The sequence below is a fragment of the Lactuca virosa genome, chromosome 8 (genome assembly GCF_052849685.1).
Source record: "Lactuca virosa cultivar CGN04683 chromosome 8, Lactuca_virosa_CGN04683_v6, whole genome shotgun sequence".
NCBI lineage: Eukaryota > Viridiplantae > Streptophyta > Magnoliopsida > Asterales > Asteraceae > Lactuca > Lactuca virosa.
Window position 1 is genome coordinate 120,571,830 of NC_136433.1, and position 11,559 is coordinate 120,583,388.

At 35.5% G+C, this 11,559-nt stretch overlaps 2 protein-coding genes across 2 annotated transcripts; both read left to right on the forward strand.

Annotated features, from left to right (window-relative positions):
* The first annotated feature begins 3,391 nt into the window (after positions 1 to 3,391).
* On the forward strand, positions 3,392 to 8,125 carry LOC145134635 (FT-interacting protein 3-like). Its single transcript, XM_079069481.1, has 3 exons — positions 3,392 to 3,788; positions 4,346 to 4,448; positions 5,463 to 8,125. The coding sequence occupies exon 3, from the start codon at positions 5,463 to 5,465 to the stop codon at positions 7,824 to 7,826; it is 2,364 nt and encodes a 787-aa protein (XP_078925607.1). The 5' UTR covers positions 3,392 to 3,788; positions 4,346 to 4,448; the 3' UTR covers positions 7,827 to 8,125.
* Positions 8,126 to 9,726: 1,601 nt separating this feature from the next.
* On the forward strand, positions 9,727 to 11,209 carry LOC145129083 (D111/G-patch domain-containing protein). Its single transcript, XM_079063834.1, has 4 exons — positions 9,727 to 9,935; positions 10,017 to 10,562; positions 10,724 to 10,789; positions 10,875 to 11,209. The coding sequence occupies exons 1-4, from the start codon at positions 9,846 to 9,848 to the stop codon at positions 10,932 to 10,934; spliced, it is 762 nt and encodes a 253-aa protein (XP_078919960.1). The 5' UTR covers positions 9,727 to 9,845; the 3' UTR covers positions 10,935 to 11,209.
* Positions 11,210 to 11,559: the final 350 nt, after the last annotated feature.

The window sequence follows — 11,559 nt, forward strand, 5'->3', positions numbered from 1 at the left end:
GAAAAGGTGACATTCCATTTCCATCAATCTATTGCTTTGATCCCTGTACACTTGTTCTGCAGTTTGATTATAATACTTCATTTTTTCCATTTTTGTAATTATATTCAACCTTTTAACAAATCAACCAAAAATGTAAATCACAGTAATTACTCACAGTGAAACCACTAGAAATCAACGCAATATCATATAAAAGATCAATAGCTCTCAACGCCCCATCATCACCATTATTACTCCTGCAATCTGCCTGCATCATTCATAAATAAATTATAATCATATTATTTTCTTAAATAAAATATTTTTTTAAATAAATCTTACAGTCAGTCAATGTCAGAATGATTATATGTTACTTTATGTGCTTTTAGCCTTTACAAGTGATTCTAGGTGCAGCCAAGAAGAGTCTTGGGTGAGGCAATTTAGGAGATGACATATCAGGAACTCAAAATCTTGTGGAATATAGTAAAAATTACAATGGTGGTGTAGTGGATTATCTATCTAAGGAGTTGTAGCCAAAAAGACATGATTTTTATGATAATGCTAAAACTATTATAAGACAACAACATGTGCCTTATTTGAAAGAAATGAAAAAATTTCTTTAATTTCTGTCAATTGTGATATAATGTATATTACACAAAAAAGCAATTTTTTTTGGTCTTTTGATTTAGATAGTTAGATGGATATCATTTGTTTCAAGTTTTAGATTGTATAATCTATTTAGGTTATGGTTTCTTGATTAGGATTGCATGATATGTTTTTTGATCAGGGTATGTTTAGTTCTTAACTCCAAGCAAGCAATCAATAATCTCAGTCAAATAACATGTTACTAGTTAAAAATATGAAAATTGAACCATTCAATGAATGCATATGGATTTATGATTTATCTATATTTTCTCTGAGTTATGCTTTATTTTTTTGGTATGATTTTAATGTCATATGGTTCTTTTAATACTGATCACCAAGCCAATTAACACTAAAATAATCAAATGAAATGTGTCTGAACTTTTTCTCCCTTAAACTAATTAACTCTACCACAACCTTTAGAGAAGCTACTATGGAGTTCATAGTTCTCAAAAGCTAAACATTGTTCGAGAGGATCTAATTTATAAAACCAATTACTGGAAAATTGCTCAAATGAACAAAACTACTTTATAACAATAGTACTTACTGAAATTAGACTTCAGAAACTCTAAATTTAATAAGCAATTAGCAAATCTTCTAGAACTTAACATTCTTGCTAAAAATGTTTTAGTTTTTTCATGACTAGAATAGAGAAAAATGGATGGAACGTACCTAGCGATTGACAGAGCAGGGTACGATCGGCAGAGCAGACAAGAGGATTTATAGGATTTGGGGGCGAATCACGGCAGAGGATGTTTGTAGTTCACGCCAAAATGCTTATTAACGGCCTCTAATTTGTTCATGAAATCTCATCAGTAGAAGTCACTTTGGAAGTTGAATTGAACTTTCCCTGTGTGAAAGACAGTCTATAGGTCACACTGTACTCCATCACATATCTCATTGTCATCCAACACCATGGATGCCTCTCCGGAGAAACACATAGGGTTAATGTTGCAAAATACTAATATAGATCACATCGTATCTCTCACGTGATTGGCCCGAGCATAATGCTCTCGTCGAAGTTACCTGATCTTCTCTGGAAAGTAGATGCTCTGTCGGAAAATGTTTTCAAGCACAGATCCAACCTCACCTTTGATTTATCTACACTCAACTTAGCTAACACCGCAACTAATCAATTCGTATACATGACAATTATACATATGTACTGATCCGACTCTAGATTAAACTTGATCCACCTAGTTTCTTCGCCGAAGTTATTGCTTTCCGGACATTAGATACATTGGAGATTAGACTCGCTCCTAGCATCGACTCAACTTCCGACATCGGTAATCAAATAGCTAAAATCCTTTGTAACCACTTCACCGGAGCACTTCATTCAATCACCAAACCTTCTTCGGAAATCTGAGCAGTGAATGCCTAATTCTCTTCCTCTTCATCTCTCTCTCTCTCTCTCTCTCTCTCTCTCTCTCTCTTTATATTGAAGCTACTTCAGCCACGCCGGAATGTTACCGCAGGAAAAACCTCATAGAAGCAATCCATGCTAGGGACCGAAAATACTTAGCTCTTCATCGCATGTGGTCTGAAATGGCGTTGCTTCTGTCTGCCCTAGATCTAGAATCTCTCCTCGAGAATAAATTTTATGAACACGTGAAAGTAGTCTGAGCATTACCAAACTTGATCCGATTTATTTAATTTGAACCATTTATATTCTCATCTCTACTCTAAGCCCCCTAATACTTAATTTACTAAATTACCCTTCAAATGTTTTTATATTTTCACTAACTCACAGTTCCTAAATGGAAGTGGTACGGTTTATAAATCATTTATCAACTAAAATACCCAATATTCTTACCTGATATTACTGGTTTGCTAGTGGAGACCATCCTCTTTAATCTACCATGATTATTTTCTCTTTTAACTGCCCTCAAAAATAATTTTCTATTTTTTTTTGCTATGGAAAGATATTCCGTAGCTACTTGACTACGGAATATTTTGTAGCCAAATAGCTATGGAATATGTTTCCGTTGCTATTTTACAAATTCAAAAACCAAGTTGTATACACAAGTAACTACGGTTAAGATTTTCGTAAAAAATTCCATAATAGATTAGCTACGGAATTTTATTGTGTAGCAAATTTTTGTAGCCAAAGTAGCTACGAATTTCAATTTCATAGCCAACTACCTACGGATTTTAATTTGGTAGCTAGTTATGTAGCTAACAAGCTACATATATGAATTCTATAACAAGTTTCATATTGAACTAGCTATAACCAACAATTCCTTAGCATATTTTGTAGTAAAATAGCTACGTAATTTTGATTTCGTAACAACTATTTAGGATTTAGCTACGGAATGCAATTCCATAGCCATTTTCGTAGCAAAATGGCTACGACCAACTATTATGTAGCATATTTCGTAGTTAAAAAACTACGGATTTTGATTCCGTAGCAACTTTCCGTAGTTATTTAGGATTTAGCTATGGAATGCAATTCCGTAACCATTTCCGTAGCAAAGTAGCTATGACAAGCCATTTCGTAGCATATTCCGTAGAATAATAGCTACACATTTTGATTCCGTAGCTATTAAGAATTTTTCTTGTAGTGGCATGAACAGTTATGAATGTTCAAAGTTCCAGAAAAAAATTGATTTTTACAACCTGCATGCTGGTTAGATTTTCGCAGACAATAGACTGCAAAAATTATTTGTCTATTTTAAATATTTTTCTAATTTTTAGTTATTCTATAAAAAAAAACATTAGAAAAATGGCTTTTAATCTTTTATAGTCTTTGATATTTATGTCCCTTTCCCAAATAAATGTTTATGATTATGGTTTATGAAACACTCACACACCCTCTTTCTTTCTACTAGCATCTCTTTCTCTCCTCAACCCCAAAACCATTAGAAAAAAACCATCTACAGATCTGTATTTCTCTCTCTACTCACCCCGGAGATAAACACATCCTTGAAGATTACTACCCCGACGTAGATGCTTTGTAGATGGAGTTGTGGGTTAAACCGGCCTCATCGTCTAGCCTATGTCAAGTTCGATCAACTGGACTCCTCGTCTTCGTCGTGACAATGGCTATAATTTATATTTGAAATCAAGTGCCCAGAAGCCATTCGCAACCTACCCCTTTTAGTCTCTCTATGTGTATCGTTTAGTTTAATTGGATGTGTGCTTGATCACAAGAGATGAAGATGATGAACGACCAGGTGTGGATCGAAGCTTTATTGGTAACTTTGTGTAGGTTTTAGATTAGGTCCCATCTGTTTTTATGGCTTTAGTCAGTCTTCAAAACTTTTTAGTTATTAGGTTTGATTTGTTTTAGTGGGTTAGTCAACTTTGAATGACTGATTTTTTTTTTTTTTTCACCTCATCCCACATCCAACCACTAAACCATACCCACCACTATATACCTCTTATTTTTTAATTTTTAAATCAAAAAAAGATGTATTTTATTGTAGAAAGAGATAGAAAAACTTAGAGAGAGATAGAGAGACAGATGGAGAAAGAATTTAATTGGAATGGTGATCCGTGCTATACACAACAATTCACACGACCACTATCCACCATTAAACACCGGGATGGTGTTCGTGGTTAGTGGTCGTTGCCACATCAACCACTAATTAAATCCTTCGTGAAGGTCTTAATACATTAAGGAAATCATGGGTTTTGTTTGGTTTTCATTATTGATTCCCCTGTTTTTGGTTTTTGTACAGATAGATGATTATTTATTTATTTATTTATTTATTTATTTTATTTTTTGCAGTACGTGTAACTGTAAGCATCCGCTTTTGAGAACAAGAAGCATGAGGGTACTGCTGTGACCTTGAAACCGGCACTTTTGGTTAAATTAGAAAAACAAAAAACGAGTGAGTTTTTCAGAAAAGTAGTCAAACCACATTTTATTACCATTTCTTCTTTTCGTTTTATATAAATAGATGGAATTTATAGATGAACATGTAGTACTTTGTTGATGTAATTTGTGTGTGCGTCTAAACTTAAGTGTTACTAATATTTTAATGTTATATAACGGTCTTTCCTCAATTAATCATGATGATCTAAGCTCCACACCCCATTAGGATCCTGGGTTGAACGTTAGGACCTCCGTCAGCTGACCGGATTACCAGTTTTAGGTCCAGTTATCGGTTCCTTTGAGCTTTGATAGTGCAAATTTGGTCCGGTTTTTTACAAGTTTGGATCTGAATTTTAAAAGCCTCAATATATTGAAATCTATGAAAATATTAAAATACGTATATCTTATTTTTTTCAAAGTCAGATTAACATTAGATATTTTTCAACATAGAGTTTAGAGTTTGTACTTGAATTTAAGTTGTAATTTCATCGGTTTTGGTTACGTATTCAATAAGCTTCGGTCCCCGAAATAAGGATATCAAAGCTTAAAGATTTTCAGATTTTTAGTTTTTCAGCTTTTATTTGTATTTTGTAATCTATTGAATTTTTATAAGATGTATATCTCATTCAAAGTCGGATTGACATGAGAATGTAGTTTAGAGTTTGTGATTAAGTAAAATGATGTAATTTCATCATTTTTGTTTCCTATTCATGAGTTACGGTCCCCCAAGTTAAAATATCAAAGCCTAAAGATTTTCAGCTTTTTAGCTACTGTTTCAACAATTTGTTCCATATACAACTAACATTGTATTGGTCCAACGGGTAAAAGAAGCGGAAAAACCGGAACCAGTATGCCTCCACAGGTTTGGTCCTCGGTCATCAATTTTCCTTCAAATCGGTCCAATCAAAAAAACCGGTTCTCGATCTAAAAAAAAAAAAAAAAAAACAAACTTTGTACCTTCTAAAAAAATAAAAAATAAGGTTTTGAAAACTTTTCATTGTTATAAATTGGTATTTTTTTTTTGTTCCAGATGATGCAAAGCCCTAATGATGATATGTTCCTCAAGGAGGCCATCAAACCCGACCCGAGTGGAGGGAAGGTGACCAGGACGAATGACATTGCGGTACAAACGCAATACCTTTATGTCCGTGTAGTGAAAGCAAGGAATTTAGGTGCCAAGGATGATACTGCAGGTAGTTGTGACCCTTATGCTGAGGTTCGGCTGGGAAAGTATAAAGAAACAACTCGTCATTTTGAGAAGAATTTTCATCCTCAGTGGAACCAAGTGTTTGCTTTCACTAAAGACAGGATTAATAAGGCGTCTGTGCTTGAGGTCACTATAAAAGATAAAGATATGGTGAAGGATGATTTCATGGGGTGGTTATTATTTGATCTTACCGAGGTTCCAAAGAGCGCACCACTGGATAGTCCTCTAGCTCCTGTATGGTATAGACTGGAAGACAGGAAAGGGAACAAGTTGCAAGGAGAGGTTATGTTAGCTGTGTGGTGGGGTACTCAAGCTGATGAAGCTTTACGTGAAGCATGGCATGCAGATGATGATGGTGATGCTGCTTCTTCTCCTGTTGTTGGAGCTGATGCTCTTGCAAATAATATCCGTTCAAAGGTGTATCTTTCTCCTACTCTGTGGTATCTCAGAGTTAATGTGATTGAAGCCAAGGACTTGGTACCCAGTGATATAACTAAAACCCCTGAACTTGTTGTGAAAGCCACCCTTGGAATTCAGACTGAATGGACTCGCGTATCCACAAGCAGGTCTATCAATCCTAATTGGAATGAGGATTTGATGTTTGTAGCTGCAGAGCCATTTGAAGAGCCTCTGATATTGAGCGTGGAAGATAAGTCTGCCCCTTACAATAGTAAAGTATTTGGAATGTGTGCAATTCCTTTGCAGAACGTGGAACGAAGATTAGATGACAAAGCTATAAACAACACAAGGTGGTTTAATCTGGAGAAGGATAATGTTACCATTGATGTTGAAAACGAGAAGGAAGTCAAGCTTGCTAGCAGGCTTCATACGAGAATCTGCTTGGAAGGTGGTTATCATGTTCTTGATGAATCTACTAACGTCTGTAGCGATTTCAGGCCAACAGCAAAGAAGTTATGGAAGAAAAGCATTGGGGTTCTTGAAGTGGGAATCTTGGGTGCTAGTGGGTTATTACCAATGAAGAAGAAAGATGGAAGGGGAAGGGGAAGGGGAACAACAGATGCATATTGTGTGGCCAAGTATGGGAAAAAGTGGGTCAGAACAAAAACAGTAACAGACAGTCTTTCTCCAAAATGGAACGAGCAATGCACTTGGGAAGTTTTTGATCCGTGTACTGTTGTAACCATTGGTGTGTTTGATAACTGCCATTTGCCAGGTGGAGAGTATAAAGCCGGAGGAGGGACTAAGGATTCAAATATCGGGACAGTCAGAATTCGCCTTTCAACCCTTGAAACGGACTGCATTTACACTCATGCGTACCCTCTTCTGGTTTTGCCACCATCTGGGGTGAAAAAGATGGGTGAGATTCATTTAGCTGTGAGGTTTACATGTTCTAATTTGCTAAACATGATGCATATGTACTCACAACCTTTGTTACCCAAAATGCACTACATCCGTCCGTTGACAGTGAGACAACTCGATATGTTGAGGCACCAGGCGACTCAGATTGTGGCCATGAGGCTCAGCCGGGCTGAGCCGCCATTGAGAAAAGAGGTGGTGGAGTATATGCTTGATGTGGATTACCACATGTTTAGCTTGAGAAGAAGTAAAGCGAATTTCTTCAGAATCATGGGTGTTTTAGGCGGTTTGATTGCAGCTATAAAATGGTTTGATGATATACGTAATTGGAAGAATCCAATCGCCACTGCTCTGGTTCACATCGTTTTCGTTATATTGGTGTTGTATCCGGTGTTTATTCTGCCCTCTGTTTGCCTCTCTCTCCTTTCAGTTGGAGTTTGGAACTACAAATGGAGACCAAGGAGTCCTCCCCATGTGGACACTCGCCTCTCTTATGCAGATAATGCACACCCTGATGAACTAGATGAAGAATTTGATACCTTTCCAACATCTCGTCCTGCTGATGTTGTAAGGATGAGATATGACCGTTTGAGGAGTGTTTGTGGAAGGCTTCAGACGGTTGCTGGTGATATAGCAATACATGGAGAGAGGCTTCTGTCTTTACTCAGCTGGAGAGACCCCAGAGCTACAACACTCTTCATAATATTCTGTTTGATTGCTGCTATTGTTCTATATGTAAAACCTTTTTATGTTGTTGTCATTCAGACAGGCTTTACTGTGTTAAGCCACCCAAGGTTCCAGCACAACCTACCTCTCGTCCCACTCAACTTCTTTAGAAGATTGCCATCGAAATATGACTGCATGATATGAGAAAAAAGATATGCAACTTTCTGCTTCATTACAAACCTCTTGGTCTTTGCCCTACAAATATGGTGCAGAATCACAAGGGAGTTCCTTCAATTATTCTTCTCTCTCATGCATGTAGCAGAAGAGTATTAATTGTTGGTCTGCCTTTTGGCTTGTAGTTTAAGTTTGTGTTTTTGTTTGAATCAATAAGTTGTTATTAGTATGTAGTAGCAATTATCTTAGCTAGGCGTACAATAATTATGTTGGACTGGCTTTTAAATGTGTGTGAATTGCGTAATAAGTTTGACATGTGCTCTACAAAACATGCTTCTAAATAGTAAATGATGTGTCTTATTAGTAATAAGTTTCACGACAGCTTTGAAATAGCACTAAAGTCCTTAACAAAGTGTCCATAAATTCATGCATGTCCCAACTCCCAACTACAACCGATTCCGTAATCAGAAACTTTTTCTTCTCCAAACTTGGTACTAAACTTGTCCCCGTGTAATGTTTTATAACTTTTTTACAATTGTTAGAGAAAATTATTTAAATGATGACCCAAATATAGAAGAATCACCCGTGAAGATTTTAAAAATAATCCAGACCATGTGAGAAAAAGAATATCATAAGGCTTTGAAAAGTAGTATGGGGAATGTAAGTTGTTTTTATATAATTTGAATTACATTCACGGAAAGCAAAAATAAGATATATATTTGAACAATCCATACACTAATTTAATATGTTTGTTTGTGTTCCTATGCCTAATATTTTAATTAGGATTAAACTAATTTAGTATTGAAAAACCTTTTTTTTAAATCCAAAATACCATATGATATTACTAAACTATCATTCTTAAATTATAACAATAGGATTAAACTGATTTAATTAGAATTGAAACCAATTTAATATTTAAAACTTTCAAGCCTTCAATGTCATTTTTTAAAGCTTTCGACCAACATATATTCAAAATGTAATAACATGTAAATGAATAGACAAAAGTCATAAAACTACATTATTTAATATAAATATTAATGTAAAATAAGTCTAAGAAAAACAAAATTCTTTTGATGTCAATGTTGGTTTAAATTGTTTGTTGTTGTTAACTTCGTTAATCAAATATCGACATAATGCTATTCAATTGAATCAATACCCATATTAGTAATCGCAAACCCTTTTACGCAATTGATAAACACACAAGTCTATAACACTAGATTTTCCCAAACTCCAAAGAACATCTAGTGAACGATACCAAAATGCTTATAAACACTCCAAAACATTAGATCTATGCATAAGAATCATAAATATTGAATCTTTATAACTTATAAATGTGCAGAAGATGATTGACAATTTTAGAACTTCATTGTATTTTGTTTCTCTAGCACAAAAGACACGTTCTCCTCCTTCTAACTCAAGGCACTAGAACACCGTAAAGGGAAGAGAGGAGGCTAAGGTTTGCTTCTACGGTTCTCTCTGAAGGATCAAGGCTACAAATGAAAGAAACCCTAAGAGTTAGAGTCTTTAAACAGGACCGAAGACCCGAGACCTAGGGTTTTGAGTTTTGCGGTGGTGCGTCACGCCTTGCACTTAAGACATGTCGCGCCCAACACACGCCACAATAGATGCTCTGCGTTCCAACTCAAAATCAACATTCTCAAATTCATGAATTTATAAAGAAGGTGTCACAGAATATGGGGTGTTAGATGGCCAAAAGGCCCAAAACAATTTGCTTTTGGTCATTTTGAATGTCAAACACATGTTTTGCTTTTGCAAATAAAGCCTAGGAAATTAACGGGTGTGTAAGAAAAATTCTTAATTTTTGTGTAACTTTTAAAAATACTTGATAAATTTAGTGAGATTTATCTGTTTTTTCTCTCAAAAAATTATAATCGAGTAATCGTCAAAAAAGTATATAACTATATAAGTAAAATAACTTGAATTGGGTTCGATCGTTTGGTTTGGTCTAACCGTGGATACCATCAGTGCAATTTTTGAAACAACAGAAATCAACCAGAAGGAAGAAAGACCTTGGAAACTAGTGTAGCGATGGCGGAGGAAGATGATGATTACATGGGCGACCTCTCTCAGTTTCTACCTTCCGAATCCCAACCCTCTCCAAATCCTCCCGCCCAAAAGGTGAGCCATGCAACATATAGTAATTGATTTTACATATCAAATGAATATTTGTCAAAACCCTAGCTTTTCAATTTGTATCAGGTTCCTAACATCAATGGTGGTAGTAAAGCAACTTCCTTACAATCTTCGAAGAAGAGACCCAAAACTCGAAATTGGCAAGAACAAAGAAAGCTCAAGCGAGAAATCAAGCAAGTGGAAGAGGATGAACGAACCCTAGCTAGCCTAGAATCAGCCATCCCCCAATCCAACATCGGTTTCAAGATGTTGAAGCAGATGGGCTACACTCCTGGGTCTGGTTTGGGTGGTTCGGGTCGGGCGGAGCCTGTGGGGCTGGAGATTCGGAGGTCGAGAGCTGGAATTGGGCGTGAGGATCCGATAAAGGAGAAACTGAGGAAAGATGAAGAGATGCTTTGGGAGAAGCGGAAGAAAGAGGAGGAATTGATGGCGGATTTTGGGTGTAGGGTTAAGGAGAGGTGGCGGAATAAGAGGGTGGTGGTGAATTTTCACAAGGCTAAAGGGGTGTTGGATCAATTGGAGAACAAAGAGGTTGTGGAGGTAGAGAAGAAAGATGATGATGATGAAAAAGACGATGAAGATGATGAAGAGGAGGAAGTGATCACAGAAGAGGTAAATAAAATGGTTGCATTTCTTTGATTCTGACAGACACATTATTACATCAATGATTTTATTTGAATTCAATTCCATTTGTCAGTTGATTCATAGAAATCAGTTCTTGGTTTTTAGATTTTTGTTATTAAGTTGTCATTTTAAACTCTTTAATTATGCAGGATCTGCACGAAATATTAATGAAGCTGAGGGATGATTTTAGTTACTGTCTGTTTTGCGGATGTCAGGTGTGTTGTTGTTTTATGCTTTCTAGTTTAATCATTTGTTTCTTGTTCCCAATTGTTTGTTTGACTTTTGTTGACTCTGTTTCAGTATGAATCAATGGAAGCACTCTTGGCTAACTGTCCTGGCATAAATGAAGATGATCACTAGCACTTGTAGAGATAGTGGAAATTTTTTGCATTTAGGTATAATGAACAAGAGATTCATGATTGTAATTAACATTCTGATAAGTTCATTGAAGAAGGTACTTTTTTATATATGATCATATACAAGGATAGTTGCATTTTATGTATTATGTGGGATGAATGGTGTTAAGGAAGAGGCCAATTTGCCTGAAAAGCCCTAGATGCTTAATCTAACTGTAGAAATCCTTATGGTTGTATAGCTTGTTAAAGGAATGACATGGTATTTGTTATTTTGTGATATAGTTTTGATGACATTTCTATAATGTTGCAAATGGATATCAAGAATAGGTTTTCCTCCTTTGAAACAATAGATTTGCCTCCCTTTTTTTTATCTCTGTTTGGTGATATGAGTATAAAAAGGTATTATTATCTAACTTCAGATTAGTAGTTGATGTTTGTTAGAATGAAAAATCAAATGAATTAGATAAAGGATCACATTTAAATAAAAAAATAAAAATAAATAAATAAATAAATAAAAATTTGTTTCAGATAAGCCTGTAAAAAGTGTTCGAATTTACTCCAACAAAAAAGATGTACTATTATATGTGGTTTTAAAATATATAAATATATTCAGGATAAAAATCCGATTT